This window comes from Pristiophorus japonicus, chromosome 1, assembly GCF_044704955.1.
Source record: "Pristiophorus japonicus isolate sPriJap1 chromosome 1, sPriJap1.hap1, whole genome shotgun sequence".
Classification (NCBI taxonomy): domain Eukaryota; kingdom Metazoa; phylum Chordata; class Chondrichthyes; family Pristiophoridae; genus Pristiophorus; species Pristiophorus japonicus.
In genome coordinates, this window is record NC_091977.1 from 79,894,764 (window position 1) to 79,915,259 (window position 20,496).

At 43.8% G+C, this 20,496-nt stretch overlaps 1 protein-coding gene across 1 annotated transcript in view; it reads right to left on the bottom strand.

The window, feature by feature from the left end:
* The window catches only part of slc1a1 (solute carrier family 1 member 1), a 91,269-nt gene extending 76,101 nt beyond the window's left edge, over positions 1 to 15,168 (bottom strand). Inside the window, exon 1 of the mRNA XM_070857480.1 lies at positions 15,078 to 15,168. Within this exon, the coding sequence (XP_070713581.1) occupies positions 15,078 to 15,168 (91 nt within the window). The remainder of the gene's footprint in view (positions 1 to 15,077) is intronic.
* Between the last annotated feature and the right edge of the window lie 5,328 nt (positions 15,169 to 20,496).

Below are 20,496 nucleotides of genomic sequence, written 5' to 3' on the forward strand. Positions count from 1 at the left end.
GTACAGGGGCAGGGAGGTGTTGCTACAGTTGTACAGGGCCTTGGTGAGGCCACCTGGAGTATTGTGTACAGTTTTGGTCTCCTAACTTGAGGAAGGACATTCTTGCTATTGAGGGAGTGCAGCGAAGGTTCACCAGACTGATTCCCGGGATGGTGGGACTGACCTATCAAGAAAGATTGGATCAACTGAGCTTGTATTCACTGGAGTTCAGAAGAATGAGAGGGGACCTCATAGAAACGTTTAAAATTCTGATGGGTTCAGATAGGTTAGATGCAGAAAGAATGTTCCCAATGTTGGGGAAGTCCAGAACCAGGGGTCACAGACTAAGGATAAGGGTTAAGCCATTTAGGACCGGTTTGAGGAGAAACTTCTTCACCTAGAGAGTGGTGAACCTGTGGAATTCTCTACCACAGGAAGTTGTTGAGGCCAATTCACTAAATATATTCAAAATGGAGTTAGATGTAGTCCTTACTACTAGGGGGATCAAGGGGTATGGCGAGAAAGCAGGAATGGGGTACTGAAGTTGCATGTTCAGCCATGAACTCATTGAATGGCAGTGCAGACTCGAAGGGCCGAATGGCCTACTCCTGCACCTATTTTCTATGTTTCTATATTTCTATGTAAAAGGTATGAGGGTGGGGAGTTCCTGTACTTAGATGCTCCCAGCAGGAGCCGTTCTCTCAGAGATCACAAATGCTCGGCTGATTATTTTTTGTCAATTATGGATGGAAAATCATGGGTTGCGCACTGTGATACCCTGAGATGCATTCATTGGGGTCAAGTTCCGGCCGCCCGCTAGAACAGCGCACATCGGAGAGGCCCGCCGAATTTATAGAACAAAAATTGCGCCGGATACTTACCTCGTGATTCTCCGATAGCTGTAGGCCCATTTCCACCTCGGCGCGAGCAGCAGGAGCTGCTGGGGGGGGGCGGAGCTACAACCCCGCGCCAAAAACAGTGTCGGCAGCTGCGCGCGTGCACAGTAGCTGCCGGCGTCCTGTCTCCAGGGCGACGACCCTATCCCAGGCCGAAGGGACATCGCCCCTATCCCCGGCCGAGTGGCCTATGAATCTTACCTCGGTGGCGGGGCTCGCCCGCCCGGCCTCTCGCTGGGTGCTGGCCCCACCCGAAGAGTCGGCGGGGCCCGGCTTCTTCTTCGTCATCTTCTCTCTCCCCCCATCTTCTTCTCTTCTCCTCCCCCCATCTTCTTCTCTTCCCCCCCACCCATCATCTTCTCTTCCCTCCCCCCTCTTCTCCCTGGTGCTGCAGTAGGTGAGTAGAAATAATTTTTTATTTATTGAATGGTTTTTAATTTTTTTAAATTTTACATTTTTTAATTTATTTGGATTCATTTATTGGTTTATTTACTGATTTATTTATCATTTATTCTTGAAGATGGCTCTTTATTTGTAAAAATGAAGTGTTTAATGTTTGTAAACCCACCTCCCCCCCGCCTATCTCTCGTTCCGTACGGCTGATTTCCAAGTGTAGGCAAGGTTTTTCTGAGCGTACAAAAATCTACACTTACTCCATTCTAAGTTCGTTTGGAGTAAGGTTTCACTGCCTAAACTTGCAAAACAGGCGTAAGTGGCCGGACACGCCCCCTTTTGAAAAAAAAAATCTGTTCTAAAATGAAACTGTTGTAACTGACTAGAACCAGAGCAAACTAAAGGCCGAGACTTGCAATTTCTAAGATACTCCATTCTAAACTAGTTGCTCCAAAACAATAGGAGCAACTCAGGCTGAAACTTAACCCCCATGTGTGCACCACTCCACCACTCCCTGCTGGGAGCCAGATTGTCGAATCACTCCTGTTGTTTTCAGCTGGCTAGAGAACAAGCTCAACATGTTTGACAATAGAATGGGAGGTCAAAACCTTTGATTCATTCAAGAGGTAGTTAAGCTGTAAGGGATAGTAGATTTGAATGGAAGTGAGAGCTAGTTAGACGAAATGGCTTCTACCCTCTGTACTTATCTTTATGGAGATCCTCAGAGTTTAGCTGAAAAACTCACAATTATCAATAAATTGTGGACAAATGCTAATATATGGATATAAGCCTTACTTCTAAGAGATTTGTTGGGGTGAGGTTTAATATTGAATCTCATTTGAAGGATGACTTTACCCTCCGGCTGCATAAGTATTCATTTCTGATATGATGTAGGATACCATTCTACCTGAATTGCATTTGAGCACAAATACTTTATGGGCAGTTCTATTGCTGGATTTCGCCATCTTATTAGATATTTGTATGGGTGTGAACAGAGTGCCTTGGACTTACATCCTGTTATTTATTTATTTAAAATATATTAAAAAAGTTAACTGTCCTTTGTATGGAGTTAAGACCTGCTTTTTGTTTAATTGATTTTACCATTAAATCTGCTGTATACGTCACACCAGTTGTAAAGTTGCCATTTCAGCAAGAACCCTAAAAGATGCACTGATATAAAAGTGACTGACCTATGTTCAGAGGGTATAAACTCAGCAAATAATCTTATACATCAGATTTTACCATAGCTCCTCTGACGGTAACATTCAGTTAGATGGGGAAGAAAATGAGAATTGATCTATTGAAGTACTCTCTGTTCTCAGTGCTGAAGGACACAGGAATTGCAAGAGCAATGCAATCCCATAACTTACAGCAGTGCCTTGTAAAAGTCACTTTTGCTTTGATTCATAGGTGAATGGGGATTCAAAAAGGATGAATTCAGTCCCATATCCTTTATAAAGGTCAAGCTTGGGGTATAAAAAATTGGACTTACGGAGATTGGAGGGGAAATCTGCACTGATCACAATGTGTATACAACATTGTAAATGGGTAAAATAAAGATTTCCCCCAGTTGGTGTTTCTAGCACAATCATAAACGCATTCTTCTTACTGACAATACCAGTCAGAAGAAATTTTTCTGAATGTATTTTTAACGTGCGACGTCAGTAGCTCTTCCCATTGGTAGTAAAGAAACTGCAATCTTTGGATAATATTGCTAAATGTTTAAATTTGCTGAAACATTGTCACAATAATGGCGTGCCTACAGTGTACACCATTATACAAGCACAGAACTTCCAGGAAATTATAGTGCAAGTCGCTTATGCTAGTGCATATGCTACTACCTAATTTCCTGGGACTTATGCTCCGTTCCACTGTTATGCCTCACCAGCTGGATGGAAATTATCCGAGCTCCATCCTACTAAACTAAATGGCGATCATGAATTAGTTTCATTTATGAATGTCTTCACGCCTCTGCTACTTATAATTCTGCTGCGGACCTGGGAGCTGTGTGATTTATGTCTTTATTCAAGATGGTTGCAGGAGGGGTGTCCTTTCTGCTTCTAATTTCTCATTATCCACACTTTGTGCACAGAAGATCAATCCGAAGACAATCCCCAGACCGATTCTTATCAATGGAATCACAGCTGCCACATCTGTCTGCAGGAGTGTAGAATTGAACTTAGCAGTTAATAAGTCACCTATCAAAGAAATCTCATTCAGATACATCATTTAGCACTGTAATCATTCCCATTGTAAAAAGCATTAGGGTAACAGAATATTTAATGTTACTTTATTGCTGTTGAGTTTAGAGCTTCAGTATTGCCACCATAACAAATAAATCACACCGTTATATTATCAGTTATAGATGTGCTAAATGTTAGGTATGTAAACATTACCAATGTGTAAGACTTGCCACCAGGGGGCGCACCTGTGGGAGACCCAAGGGTCACCTGCACACCCTGGGCAAGCAGGTATAAAAGGCAATCTACCATGCTGCTTCGGCACTCGGGAGTTACATTAAAGATAAAGGTCACAACAGTTTGAGCTTACAATATAGAGTCTTGGAGAGTTATTCTGAACATAACAATTGGCGACGAGTAACAGATCATGAACTTTCACGCGGTTATGGCTGCCATTGGTATTCTTGAGAGATTTGTTGAGGGTGATGATTGGGAAACCTTCATTGAGCACCTTGACCAGTACATCGTGGCCAACAATCTGGAAAAGGAAGAAACCGCAGTCAAGCGCAGGGCGATTCTCCTCACCGTTTGCGGGTGTACAATATATGGTCTCATCAAAAATCTGTTAGCACCGATGAAACCAACGGAGAAGACATATGAAGAACTGTGCACGCTGGTTCAGGAACACCTCAAACCAAAGGAGAGCATCTTGATGGCTAGGTATCGCTTTTATACGCACCATCGCTCCGAGGGCCAGGACGTGGCGAGTTATGTTGCCGACCTAAGATGCCTTGCAGGACCGTGCATATTTGCTGGATTTTTGGAGGAAGTGTTGAGACTTTTTCGTGCTTGGAATTAGCCACGAGGTCATTCTTCACAAACTGCTGTCTGCCAACTCCCTAGATCTGAGCAAGGCCATCACAATAGCCCAGGCTTTCATGTCCACGAACGATAACACTAAACAGATATAATTGCAGCATCGAAGCTCACCGACAAGTACTGTGCATAAAATAATGCCTTCAGTAGGCAGAACTGTACATGGCAGGGCCTACACGCCTGCAGAGGCCAGACCTAGGATGACTCAGAGTCCGCCATGGGGCATGAATGTGAATCCATTAGCACCATGTTGGCGCTGCGGGGGTAATCATCGAGCCCATCAATGTCGATTCAAGCACTACATGCACAAGGGCTGTGGAACAATGGGGCACCTCCAGTGAATGTGCAGACGTGCTGTGACTCACCACAAGACAGAGTCAGCAGAAGATGACCGATCCGGCAAGGATCACGCTGAACGAGTATGAGAGGCAACTCAACCCGAGGCTGAAGAGAAAGTGTATGGAGTACACACCTTCACCACCAAAAGCCCTCCGATAATGTTAAAAGTCAAATTAAACAGCATTCCTGTTTCCATTGAACTGGACATGGGGGCAAGTCAGTCAATTATGAGCCAGAAGGCTTTTGAGAAACTGCGGAGCAACAAGGCACAAAGGCCAAAACTAAGCCCAATCCACACCAAGCTGCGCACTTACACCAAAGAGCTTATACCAGTCATTGGCAGTGCAGCAGTGAAGGTATCATACAATGGAGCTGTGCATGATTTACCACTATGTTCGGCAGAAGCTGGCTAGGAAAGATACGATGGCACTGGGACGACATCAAAGCACTTTCTTCGGTGGATGACGCCTCGTGTGCCCAAGTGCTAAACAAATTACCGTCGTTATTCGAGCCAGGCATCGGCAACTTCACAGGCGCCAAAGTGCAGATCCATTTAGTCCCTGATGCACGACCCATTCATCACAAGGCCCAAGCGGTTCCATACATGATGCGAGAGAAAGTCGAGTTCAAGCTGGACAGACTTCAACGAGAGGGGGATCATATCGACAGTCGAGTTCAACGAGTGGGACAGTCCAATTGTTCCGATGTTGAAAAACAATGGGACGGTCAGAATCTGCGGGTCCTACAAGGTAACAATCAACCGAGTCTTGTTACAGGACCAGTACCCACTACCCAAAGCGGATGATCTGTTTGCAACGCTAGCAAGGAGGAAGTCGTTCACTCAGCTGAATCTAACCTCTGCTTACATGACACAGGAGCTGGCTGAAACTTCGAAAACATTGATGTGAATCAACATGCACAGAGGACTGGTCATATATCACAGATGCACCTTTGGGATTCGCTCGGCTGCAACCATCTTCCAGAGGAACATGGAGAGTTTGCTGAAATCGGTTCTGCGAACCATGGTGTTTCAAGACGACATCTTGATTACTGGCCGCAACACCACCGAACACTTGCACAACCTGGAAGAGGTTCTCAAGCGACTGGACATAGTGGGACTCAGGCTGAAACGCTCCAAGTATGTTTTCCTGGTGCCAGAGGTCGAATTTCTCGGGAGAAAGATTGCGGCGGACGGCATCAGACACACGGACTCCAAGATGGAGGCCATCAAGAATGCATCCAGACTACAGAATGAGATGGAGCTTCGTCCCGCATCCAAAGATGGGCACTAACGTTATCTAACGTATGGTTATGTAATCCGCCACAGACCAGGCACTGAAAACTGTGCGGATGCCCTCAGTCGGCTAACATTGCCCACCACTGGGGTGGAAATGGCGCAACCTGCAGACTTTCTTCTTGTAATGGATGCTTTTGAGAGTGAAGGGTCACCCGTCACGGCTTGCCAGATCAGGACCTAGACTAGCCAGGACCCTGTGTTATCACTAGTAAAAATCTGCTTCCTCAATGAGAGCTGGTCGGGGAAATGCATCCCGGGGAAATGCATCCCGGGGAAATGCAAGATGAAATTAAGCCGTTCCACCGACGCAAGTATGAAACGTCCATCAATTCGGACTGTCTCCTATGGGGTAATCATGTAGTTTTGCCAAAAAAATGTTTAGACGCGACCTTCACAGTACCCACCCAGGCATAGTCATGATGAAGGCTATTGCCAGGTTGCATGTTTGGTGGCCCGGCATTGACTTGAAATTTGAGTCATGCGTACACCAATGTAACACTTGCTCACAGTTGAGCAACGCACCAAGAGAGGCCCCACTGAGCCTGTGGTTATGGCCCTCCAAACTGTGGTCCAGGATCCACGTAGATTTCGTGTCCCCTTTCTAGGAAAGATGTTCCTAGTAGCAGTGGACGCTTACTCTAAATGGATTGAATGTATAATAATGTCATCATGTACGTCTACTGCCACCATTGAAAGCCTCCGGGCCATGTTCGCCACCCATGGTTTGCCCAACATCCTTATTTGTGACAATGGACCATGTTTCACCAGCTCGGAATTCAATGAGTTCATGACCTGCAGTGGCTTCAAGCATGTCAGGTCTGCACCGCTTAAGCCCACATCCAATGGTCAAGCAGAACAGGCAGTCCAAACCATCAAGCAGAGTTTGAAATGCATGACGGGCAGTTCCCTGCAAACCTGGTTATCTCAGATTCTGCTCAGCTATCGCACGTGACCCCACTCGCTTACCGGAGTTCCCCCTGCAGAATTGCTAATGAAGAGAGCACTCAACACTAGGCTCTCCTTAGTCCACCCGGATGTCAATGACCATGTAGAAACCCGGCGTCACCAGCATAATGTGTACAACGATCGCGCGGCTGTATCCCGTGACATTGAGGTTAATGAACCTGTGTTTGTTCTTAATTACGGCCATGATCCCAAATGGGTTGCTGGCACTGTGTTAGCCAAGGAAGGGAATAGAGTGAGGGGAATAGAGTGTTTGTTGTCAAACTTTTGAATTGACAAACGTGCAGAAAGCACTTGGATCAGACCAAACTGCGATTCACTGACAATCAAGAACAGTTTGAAGAGGACATTACTATCAATGATCCACCCACACATACCCAACCAGCAATCGACCTCACGGTCAACCACGAGGATGAACCCACCATGCTGACAGTCCAATCAGACCAGCCACACCACAGTGCAGCGACTCACCCATGCCAGGACTTTAACTCAGGTGATCAACCTGGGAACGCAGAGCCCCGGATCGCCTCAACTTGTAAATAACTTGTATCTGAGACTTTGGGGGGGAATTATGTTATGTATGTAAACATTACCAATGTGTAAGACTTGCCACCAGGGGGCGCACCTGTGGAAGACCCAAGGGTCACCTGCACACTCTGGGCAAGCAGGTATAAAAGGCAATCTACCATGCTGCTTCGGCACTCTGGAGTTACGTTAATGAGACAACACTTTGAGCTTATAATATACAGTCTTGTGGAGTTATTCTGAACATAACACTAAATTCTAATTATTCTCATATCACATTCTTGATGAGGATTCAAAGCAAACCACATTGTGCTGTCTGTACAGGCAATTAACAGACAAACATCTTGCTCACATTGTGTAGAATATCATGCAGTGTCTCTCTCAGGTAACTAATTGTGGCCTCAATAAAGTTGAACAGAATAAATAGTAGCAGAATAATGGCAAGTGCTTATATATCCCCTTAACTTTCTCCATTCCATTTATTAAGTGGGTAGTGAAATCCATCTATAATGTTCTGATGGCTCTTAAATACACAATGAGAGATGAATTGATTGATGAAGAATCATGTTAGGGCTTCTCTACACATTTTGTTACAAATGGCCATCGAAGTGGGTTTTACCGTAAAGAATTAAACAAACCTCAAAAATCTTTGAGGTACTTTAGGCAGCTAAGCTTACAATCTGCCACGAGTAAGCATCTTTACAACCATAATCTATTGGTATGTTAACAGGGTTTATGGAAACTCAATGGCAATAAGAATTATTTACAAACTACATAATCAGGATCAATATATTGGCCATTGGCACCGCCATTTCTGATTCAGCGTTATGCCGGCTGCAGCTTATTCTAATCAGTTCTCCAGCAATATCTGGCATAATTTGGCCATTGGAGGGCTGGTCTAACATATGCCGTTCATTATCGATATCGCCATTGCATCAAATTCTGGGCCAATATTTCCAAATAATGTTTTAATGGTTGTAGTGGCTTTAGCATCATCCAAGGAAACTGTGCTTTGAAACAACTTGGATATCAGGTTCTTCTTAAATGGTGCTATGGGATCTTTTAGGGGCACCAGAACAGGCAGACACGACTTGGGTTGAACATCTCATTAACTACTCAAATCAATAGTGAAGCATGAACCTACAACCTTCTGATACAGAGGTGACAGTGCTATCAACTAAGCCAAGATGACACTTCTAAATTGGAATTTAACAATCATTTTAGATTAATCATCAACAGATTTTTTCCTGTTTGGCATACCTTTTTCATAAGAATTCTGAAACAAAGTATCCCGTAAGCTGTTCTGAAGTTCAATAGCCTGTTTACCACTGAACTTCTTTAACCCCTTCTCTCCCTCATTCATGTGACTGACTTTATTTTCTACAATACAGGGAAATTTGTTCTTCTGGATACCAACAGCGGTGTATGTAAAGTTGAGGAGTCTGGGGCATTGCTGAGAAATAATGACATAAACCCACCCTGTAAAGTACTCATTGAACCAAATGCAACGAGCAAAAATGCTAATAGTTTTTAAAATCATTTGCATTGTGTTTTTCTTTCTTTGATTTTGTGATTAAGGCTTTATTTTTAAAAGTTTGTCCGTCTTTGAGTAAAAATGAAGTAAAACATATTTTTGGATAGGTTAGCAGCACAGTATGGCTGTGTACCAATTCAGTAAGATTTGGCAGGACATTGCCACATATTAAGCATCTGCTTTAGTGGAGGTATCAAGTGGGTACATGTTACTGGATGGATGTTTGTAGTCTGCTCCTTAACACTAGACAATGGTAGCTGACAAAGTTAAATTGGCAGCCTTGCAGTAGTGTAAAAAATATTTGAAGTTTAGTTCTAAGCTTCATTCTGAACCTCAAATTTTTGATTTTTGATTTTACTTATTAGGGGCGGTTTTGGGTCCCCTTTGTTTGATTTTGCATTCATTAATTCCCAATGCGTCTTTCTAGCAGAAGAGGCTCCGCAGTGGGAGTGCTATTTCATCAAATTACCCCTGTAGTGTTCAGAAGACGTTTGGCCCTTGTTTTAATCTTGTCCTTTGTTTGCAAATTTTAGTGTGACATGCTTAGAAAAAATGGGGTAGATTTTATCTATTGGGCAGCTGGCCAGTGGAAGGTGCATTCTCCAATCTTTTCGAAGGTGGATTGATATACTTGCGAAAACCAGGCCATTAAGCTGCTTTGTTTCACAGATAGCAAGGGAACAGAGTACAGTCAAAACAAGTTCCACTGACTTAATTCAAAGCTCACTTCTTCTTTCTTCAAAATAATGTGAAAAATATAACAAGCCACATGCCCTGTCCCTTTTGTGGGCTGACTAGCATTTTACATAGAATTACGTAGAATGTGTAGCACAGAAACAGGCCATTTGGGCTAACTTGTCTGTGCCAGTGTTTATAGTCCACACGAGCCACCTTCCACCCTACTACATCTCACTCTATCATAGAAACATAGAAACATAGAAAATAGGTTCAGGAGTAGGCCATTCGGCCCTTCTAGCCTGCACCGCCATTCAATGAGTTCATGGCTGAACATTCAACTTCAGTACCCCATTCCTGCTTTCTCGCCATACCCCTTGATCCCCCTAGTAGTAAGGACCTCATCTAACTCCTTTTTGAATATATTTAGTGAATTGGCCTCAACAACTTTCTGTGGTAGAGAATTCCACAGGTTCACCACTCTCTGGGTGAAGAAGTTCCTCCGCATCTCGGTCCTAAATGGCTTACCCCTTATCCTTAGACTGTGTATCCTTCTATTCCTTTCTCCCACATGTACTTATCTAGCTTCTCCTTAAATGCATCTACGCTAATCACCTCAACCACTCCATGTGGTAGTGAGTTCCACATTCTCACCGCTGTCTTCTAAAGAAATTTCTCATTAATTCTTTATTGGATTTATTAATGGCTATCTTGTATTTATGGCCCTTAGTTTTGGACCCCTCCACAAATGGAAACATCTCTATGTCTACTCTATCAAACTCCTTCATAATTTAAAGACCACTATCAGGTCACCTCTCAGTCTTCTCTTTTCTACAGAAAAGATCCCCAGCCTGTTCAGGCTTTCCTAATAGTTGTACCCTCTTGGTTTTTGGCATGCCTTTTTCTCTAGACAACATCTAATTGCAAGATCTGACCACCTGTACTTTTAGCTTCGAGCTATCGGCCAACAGCTGTGGCTCAGTTGGTAGCATACTCGCCTTTGAGCCAGAAGGTTGTGGATTGAAGTTCCACTCCAGACACTTGCAGCACATAAATCTAGGCTGACACTCCAGTGCAGTACTGAGGAAGTGCTGCATTGTCGGAGGTGCTGTCTTTCGGATGAGACAGTAAACCGAGGCCCCCGTCTGCTCTCTTAAGTGGACGTAAAAGATCTCATGGCACTATTTCGAAGAAGAGCAGGTGAGTTATCCCCGGTGTCTTGACCAATATTTATCCCTCAATCAACATAATTTAGGACCGAGATGAGGAGAAATTTTTTCACTCAGAGGGTGGTGAACCTGTAGAATTATCTACCACAGAAGGCTGTGGAGGCCAAGTCACTGAATATATTTAAGAGGGAGATAGATAGATTTCTAGAAACAAAAGGCATCAAGGGGTATGGGGAAAAAGCGTGAATATGGTGTTGAGATAGAGGATCAGCCATGATCATATGAATGGCGGTGCAGACTCAAAGGGCCGAATGGCCTACTACTTCTCCTATTTTCTATGTTTCTATGTTTCTATAACAAAAAAACAGATTATCTGGTCATTATCACATTTCTGTTTGTGGGAGCTTACTGTGCGCATATTGGCTGCCGTGTTTCCCACATTAAAACAGTGACTACACTTCAATAAATACTTAATTAGCTGTAAAGAGCTTTGAGACGCCCGGTGGTCGTGAAAGACGTTATCTATATAAATGCAAGTCTTTCTTTCTTCTTTCTCACAAAAAATTCAAAACTTGACTTCCTGTCGAACCAGGATCCTGTTATTTATGATCTCAGGAAACAGAGAGGGGGGTGTCGCAGGCAGGAATTTGTTAGCAGGCTTTTAATCAAACTGTCTGCCCTCTCGTCCAAGATTATATTTACCAGGCACCTCGTGCTATGCCTGTATGAATAGAATTATCTTCACCATATTGGGTGTGAATATTATTTGGTCATCTGCAAATAAATGACAAATTGTTTAATGTCCCTGGTCATGCTGGCTAAAAGACCTGGGATGAAGCAATAGATCTTTGTTGTACCAGTTTGAAATAGACTATGAGTTGTTAAATTCCCCCAGACTGGCTCATCTGGCTTCAATACACATCTTCATTGTCTGTAACCTATGCTTTTTTTAAAAACATGTGTGGAATTCACTGTTTTAAAACACAACTGTTTAAATATAACAAAATCCTTTTTGTGAATAAAATTCAACATAAAGCCCAAAACGTGACAGTTACATAGCAGGTAACGCATAATCTCCAATAAAATAATCCCCAATGTATCGTATTCATGTAAACATATGGCTTAGAATGCACCAAATAGGGATATATTAAAGTTTGCCTTATTTTACATATTGAAAAGTTGAAATGACTGCAGGTGTCATGGTTTACTAATGTTAACTCATGAATTACAGACTTAGAACACACTTCAGTGTTTACATATATACATGTTTTCAGTAATTTCCTACCACTTGGCTTATTATTTTCTGTTTTATCTTCTAGTGTGATGTTAGGGTGTACCTTATATTATTACTTAATGGTATTCATTGATATAGAATAAGAGAATGATTTTTGTAGTTGCTAAAGCAAAGCTGAAAATGTGTATTAATAGGACCTAAGCCAGTGTTATGCAATAGATATTACTGATTAGCCACAAGTGTGGCTTCAGTGACATAATTCAGTACTCACAATTATCAAAAAACACTCACATACTATATTTTTCATCCTATCATTTTACCAACAAATGCACAAAAAGGTTAAAGTACATATGCATACGCCACTTGAATATGAGCTTTGGGATCACACGCCCAATGATGGTGTCTAGTACTCATTTTTTCTTTACTAATCAGGAATGAATGAGCCAAATTTGGATTCACAATTATCCATATGTGGCTAGTGGTTAATGTATTGGACAACACTGTCCTAATCACTAATCATGCACAATACTAGTCTACGTAAGCTATCTAAGATATATCGTAGTCAATCAGTGCTTGGGCCATCATCTTCTCACTCATTTGTTCTACAGTAGCAAGCTGAGGGATTGTCAGACTTCCTAATCCAATGAATATATCCTACATTCAAGGTAGTAGTGAGGAACAAAAGTGATATTAGGTGAGGCATTTGGATTGTAGACAAATCACTGGAATTCAAAGTTTTCTCTGAGATAAGGAAAGGAGAGCCACTCAACCCATAACGTTTTTATGCAGCCCCTTAGCAGCCATTTCAAGAGTGCCTTTGGAAAGGGGATTAGAGTATCTGCAGCAGAAGTAACAATACTTCTCTGTGAAACAAAAGTAAAATACTTTTAATGTTGGAAATCTGGAATAAAAAGAGAAAACACTGGAAACACTCAGCAGGTCAGGCAACATCTGTGGAGAGATCTGAAACGTTAACTGTTTCTCTCTCCACAGTTGCTGCCTGATCTGCTGAGTGTTTCCAGCCTTTTCTTTTTATATTTAACACTCCTCGGTGCTTTGGCTCCCATCACTGCTTTTGGAATTTGCACATATTTTTACAACCCATCGATTCTATTGTTCCAGGTCTCATTGTTGCACCTATACCATATGTAGGGAAATTTATCCTGCTGTTGTGCTTGGAACAGCGTAATATCGCTTTACTTATGCCTGCAAGTTTGTACCTCCAATTTCCTCCAAAAATCAGGCTGCCACTGCATATGATTAAAGTTCAGTGTGTGCCATATACTTCACCCAGACACAGATACTGAAACATACTTGCCATGCATTTGTTTTTGTGCAACAAGGAAGGGGCTGAATCCATCTGAGCCAACACAATGTGAATCTAGCGCTGAATAGAGGTGCTGATTTCAAAAGGGCAGTTCACTGTGGTAATATATTAACATTAGAATGCTAGGTTAATGCAGATACCAGCATAACTATGGCACTAAATTAGTCCTATGAAAACAATACTAAGAGCAGAGGTAGACTGGGATCAGTGCAAAGTAATGATCTTGCATTCCTCCCACAGAACAGACTTGGCTGGTTGTGTTGCTTACACAATGGTTGGATCCGACCACCAGTTACAGAGATATTAGTAATCATCATCATCATCATCATGGGCAGTCCCTCGGAATCGAGGAAGACTTGCTTCCAATCTTAGAATGAGACCTTAGGTGATATTGGTGATAACCAACACTTGAATGACAGAAGCTAGAGTGATGTTTATCAACTGATGTAGTTGGTATGGAGGATCTGTTGTCAAAAGAAGGAGGACGGTTAAGGAGTAAATAAGGAATGATGATTGGGCCACTTAGAGAGAAAATGACTGACATAACAGAGAAGGGGGTTATACATGTAACACATTAACCCTTCCAAATCAGAATTACATTGTAAGAAAAATTCAGATGCACACAGTTTGCAAGCTTGGGAAATCTAGAAAAGGAATTGCAATGTTTAAAAGCAATTACATTTTTTTAAAAAGTTAACTTCACTTCAATTGCAGATATGGTTATAAATTTTAATATATTTAAATAGCAAACCCAACAGTTGTTTTAAGACCTTTTTCCGAAATCTAATAGGGAATCATATCAATTAATATATATCTCATTTAGCTGTATTCTCTCTCCCTGCCCCTATTATTCCTCCTGAGGCAAGTTCTTCAAGTCAGTTGGGCTTTGGGCTCTTTCTCTGTGTGGACGCACTCAATAAAGTTGAAGTTTCTTCCCGCAACAGACTGACAGAGTAAATACTGTCAAGAAAGATATTGATATGGAAGGCCATCCAGCCCATCTTGGCTCAAACATCCAGAACAAACCTACACTCCGCTGTTACAACTCCCAACTATTAAATCATTCCAGGGTCTCCATTACCCTGTCTGGAAATCCATTCCATGTGTTAGTCAGACAGCATCTCAATCCATGCCGCTCCTGCATATCTCCGAGCAGTTCAGTACAGAGTGCAGAAGCTTCAGCCTGGGAGCAGGTTTGCTCACCTTATGGGAATGGTGAGTGACATGAGGTAACCCGATGAGCAGTGTGGAGAATAAAAATTAAATGGGGAGAACAAAATCAATACACACCAATTAATAGGAGGTTTACTGGGCCTAGCAACTGTTACGTTTACTGGCTTGTGCAGGATCTTTAATTCCAGTGAGACATATTCCACGATAAGAAATTGCTATCAGGGTTTTGTTATTATGTAGGTCTAAAAAAGACTGAGGCTCTGAGATAATGGAATTCTGCATAATTTGTCAAAGCAAGCAATTGAAGCATGCAAATCAAAATCAGCTGTGCCAGAGGGGTATTAATATAAACACAGAGATATTAAAACTGATAGGCTCAAGAATATGGCTCCATTTTATACAGAATTCCATATACCAATATTACTAATAATTACCAGTACTAATCTGTTCCTTCACAAAGAAATAACCATTGTACACAAACAAAAAGGAATCAGGAATCTACAGATTCAATGCTTACCTAACACTACAGCGAGAATTGTGCTCAGGAGCAACCAGTTCTTCCTCAAAACAGCTTTAAAATCACAACGTTTTTTGGATTTCTTCCCCATGTTTGGTTGATGGTTAGAATTCAGAGGAACAGATTAAAAATACATGCATACACACACACACACACTCACAAATACACAGTGCTGAAGTCAGTGTGAAATGCTGCTGCCTTCACTTCACTGCACTGTATTCCGTCACTGCAGACAAATCCATAGTCCAGCCACTTCATGCACTCACTTGTAGCTAAGTACCACCCCCTCTGAATGCAGTGTGAGGAACCTAACAATGGCTACCACGAAACATACAGCCATGCTTTTTAAAAGACCCTGTCCATCATTTAACTGTGGATTCTGCACCTCCCACAAACAGCTAGTGGAATCAAGCCACCAATCATTGGCATATAATTCTCGGGGTGTTTATTCATTATGAATGGTGAAATGAAAATACTTTACATTGAATATAAAATGGGCTTTTTGAAAAGGAGAAATGTTTTTCTCTGCTTATTTACAATGGGGTCGAATTTGGTCTCCGTCCATTTCTCGGCGGCCCCCGGGCAGCACCTACATTTTTGCCGCCCGCTGCCGCCGGGTCTCGTTGGGAGCCGCTTTCGGTTGCGTGGGCGTCAGCGGCAGGCAGCTGGCAGGAGTGGGAGTGAGCGGGAGTGAGCGGCCGGCGTCATCAGTGTGTAGCAGCTGGAGGCCTCTCCACTCAGGGACTTTTGGAGGGCCTCCAATGCACATGCACGAAACTTTGCGATTTTTTTTTAGTTTATATCTTCGGATGTGCCGTCATTTCGGGGCCATTTGAGGCTGATTGCTGTACTGCACATGCGCATAAAGGCACACCACTTTATTCCACCTGTGAGTGTGAGAGGGGAGAGGAGAGAGTTGGCATCTGAGAGGATAGAGTTGGAGGTTGTAGAGGGGGCAGTTGGAGAAATTGAGACATACAAACTGTTGAGCATCCATTCGTTTCATCATTGACAATGAGTGGCCAGATATCAACAATGAAGACTGGCAAAACCAGACCCAGAGTTCCATGGTTTAATGAGGAGGAATTGGAGGAGCTAGTAATGGAGGTGGAGCGCAGGTACAAAGACCTCACCCACGATGGTCGTGGCAAGCCTCCACCACCCAAATACCGACACATTTTGAGGGAGATCGCTGAAACATAGAAACATAGAAAATAGGTGCAGGAGTAGGCCATTCAGCCCTTCTAGCCTGCACCGCCATTCAATGAGTTCATGGCTGAACATGAAACTTCAGTACCCCCTTCCTATAGAAACATAGAAAATAGGAAAATTTCACGCGGCGCGATAGCTGACCGCTGTGTCTGCAATGGGCAACGTTGAGCGGGATGGGGACCAATGCCGGAAATGTTGGAATGATTTGATGGCGGCAGCAAGAGTGAGTAAAAATTTATTCACCCCCCCTTCTGTCCAATGCCAAAAGGGTTGTGTGCCAGATATGTGTGTGTATGGGAGTGCGTGCGGGGGACATCAGCAAAGGAGCCAAAGGCTGCAATATTTCTTTGTGCAGAAGTAAAATGCATCCAAGGCAGCGCCTGCGTGGGACAGGAGAGGGACCAGCAGTGGTGGTCGAATTGAGCAGGCTGAAGGAGAATGCATTGGCATTGGTGGGTGACCACCGCCATGCAACCACAATGGTTGCTGCAGATCTTGTGCTACAGCATGGTAAGGTTATACTAATCTGTGGTCTGAGCCACGCTCATGGCATGAAAGGTCATGCAATGTTAAGGCACTCACGGTTTACCGCTCACTTTGTTGCCCAGTATTGGTGTGTCCATGTAGAGATGCAATTACTTGCTGGCAGAATGTGAGATGGCACGGCTCACATCTCAGCTTGACCAGCACCACCCACCCCTCCCACCTCCCCCACCAACCCCCTCACCCCATAAAGACTGAAATGTCATCTTCTACTTGCAGATGTTGACTCAGACAGCACGGATCAAGGCACACCATCGACCTCTGGCCTTCAAAGAAGCCGTAGGACCCCAACGTCTCCCATGCTGACATCGACCCCTGCCCAAGACAATGGATCCCTCCTCCACCCCCCCCACCCCCAGATCACCCATTTCCACTGCTCCCACCTCCGCCACCTTGAGCCACGAAGAAAAGGAGAGAGAGGAGGGAGTAGGGCCCATCTTTGAGCCCCTTGAGCCCCAGGAGTAGGAACAGGATGACAGCAGCCTCCTGCCATGTGAGCCAGATGTCAACAGAACCTCGGCGTCAACCTCGGGGTTCCTGGGGTTTGGAGCGGACTCCACACTGACAAACTCAACCAAGCGCTGAGGCTGTGGCGCGAAGGCAAGCAAGGCGCCAGAATCCACCGGCAGTGAGCATGCACCTGAGGATCCACCATGGCTCTCTGCAATTCTGGAGATGGTCCAGCTATCATGGACAAGCATGCAGATAGGTCGCGATATGCTCCAGACCATGACTGGGATGGCTGCCAGCATAACCACCTTCACCCAACAGCACGATGACAAAATGGTCCAGCTCATCACTGTGTTGGAGTGCACAACCGAGACCATTGAGGTGATGAGGCAAGAGATGGCTTCTGAATGCGCAGTTCAAGCCCCCGAGCCCACACCCTCAACGCAGACAGATCCGGTCACGCCCCCTGCCTTCTCACCAAGACGCACACATCTGCAGACATCCTGCTACCCTCCTGCACAAGCTTGTCAACCAGAAGCAGTGAGTGCCAGGGGAGCGGGACACTGCAGTGCAGGCAGAGCGAGGAAGAGGAGCTTCAAGTGGGAGGGGGGGGGAAAGAGAGGAGGTGGTGGGTGGATGTTGGTGGTGTAACTGTTTTTAAATGCAATAATGTTATGTGTTATATATGTAAACATTGTAACTGTGTTGTAAGACTTGCCACCAGAGGGCGCAGCTGTTGGAGGCCCACCTCGTGCAAGGGAGTATGAAACATTGTCTGCAATGTTGCTTAGGCACTCTGGAGTTGTATTAAAGAGACTAAGGTCACATCAGTTTTACTTCACAGTACTCAGTCTTGTGGAGTTCTTCCATACCCAACAATTGGCGACGAGTAACAGATTACAAACTTTCATGCGGTCATGGCTGCCATTGGTATTTTAGAGAGACTTGTAGAGGGTGATGATTGGGAAGCCTTCATTGAGCGTCTTGACCAGTACTACATGGCCAATGAGCTGGATGGGGACGATAAAGCAATCAAATGCAGGGCGATTCTCCTCACGAGTGTGGGTCCACAATATACGGCCTCATCAAGAATCCGCTAGCACCGGAGAAACCAGCGGAGAAGACATATACAGAGTTGTGTATGCTGGTTCGGAATCACCTCAAGCCGAAGGAGAGCGTCTTAATGGGCAGGTATCGCTTCGACACGCACCACCACTCTGAGGGCCAGGACGTGGCGAGTTATGTTGCCGACCTGAGACGCCTTGCGGGAAGTTGTGAATTTGCTGGATTGTGGGGGAAATGCTGCGGGACTTTGTCCTTGGCATCGGCCACGAAGTCATTCTTCACAAGCTGCTGTCCACCGAATTCCTAGACCTGAGCAAGGCCATCACGATAGCCCAGGCATTCATATCCATGAGTGATAATACCAGACAGATATCTTCCCAGCATCGAAACTCACCGGCAAAAGCAAAAGACAGAAAGGAGATGAGTAAAAGTGGAGGGCAGAGAAACCCAACGCAAAAAACAAAAAGGGCCACTGAATTGTAAAGGGGCTGCAGGAGGGGTCAAAACTAAAAATCATGGTTTAAAAACTAGGATTAAAACACTCTACCTAAACGCACGCAGCATTCGAAATAAAGTAAATGAGTTGACGGCACAAATCATTACAAATGGGTATGATTTGGTGGCCATTACAGAAACATGGTTGCAGGATGGCCAAGACTGGGAATTAAACATACAGGGGTATCTGACGATTCGGAAAGATAGACAAGAAGGGAAAGGAGGTGGGGTAGCTCTGTTAATAAAGGATGATATCAGGGCAGTTGTGAGAGACGATATTGGCTCTAATGAACAAAATGTTGAATCATTGTGGCTGGAGATTAGAGATAGTAAGGGGAAAAAGTCACTGGTGGGCGTAGTTTATAGGCCCCCAAATAATAACTTCACGGTGGGGCGGGCAATTATCAAGGGAATAATGGAGGCATGTGAAAAAGGAACGGCAGTAGTCATGGGGGATTTTAACCTACATATCGATTGGGCAACTCAAATCGCACAGGGGAGCCTGGAGGAGGAATTCATAGAATGCATACGTAATTGTTTCTTAGAACAGTATGTTACAGAACCTACAAGGGAGCAAGCTATCTTAGATCTGGTCCTGTGTAATGAGACAGGAAAAATAAACGATCTCCTTGTAAAAGATCCTCTCGGAATGAGTGATCACAGTATGGTTGAATTTGTAATACAGGTTGAGGGTGAGGAAGTTGTGTCAGAAATGAGCATACAATGCTTGAACAAAGGGGCTACAGTGGGATGAGGGCAAAGTTGGCTAAAGTAGACTGGAAACACAGACTAAACGGAGGCACAATTGAGGAACAGTGGAGGACTTTTAAGGAGCTCTTTCACAGTGCACAACAAAAATATATTCCAGTGAAAAAGAAGGGTGGTAAGAGAAGGGATAACCAGCCGTGGATAACCAAAGAAATAAAGGAGTGTATCAAATCAAAGACCAATGCGTATAAGGTGGCCAAGGTTAGTGGGAAACTAGAAAATTGGGAACATTTTAAACAACAGCAAAGAATGACTAAAAAAGCAACAAAGAAAGGAAAGATAGATTACGAAGGTAAACTTGCGCAAAACATAAAAACAGATAGTAAAAGCTTTTACAGATATATAAAACGGAAAAGAGTGACTAAAGTAAATGTTGGTCCCTTAGAAGATGAGAAGGGGGATTTAATAATGGGAAATGTGGAAATGGCTGAGACTTTAAACAATTATTTTGCTTCAGTCTTCACAGTGGAAGACACGAAAACCATGCCAAAAATTGCTGGTCACAGGAATGTGGGAAGGGAGGACCTTGAGACAATCACTATCACTAGGGAGGTAGTGCTGGACAGGCTAATGGGTCTCAAGGTAGACAAGTCCCTGGTCCTGATGAAATGCATCCCAGGGTATTAAAAGAGATGGCGGAAGTTATAGCAGATGCCTTCGTTATAATCTACCAAAATTCTCTGGACTCTGGGGAGGTACCAGCAGATTGGAAAGCAGCTAATGTAACGCCTCTGTTTAAAAAAGGGGGCAGACAAAAGGCAGGTAACTATAGGCCAGTTAGTTTAACATCTGTAGTGGGAAAAATGCTTGAAACTATCATTAAGGAAGAAATAGCGGGACATCTAGATAGAAATAGTGCAATCAAGCAGACGCAGCATGGATTCAT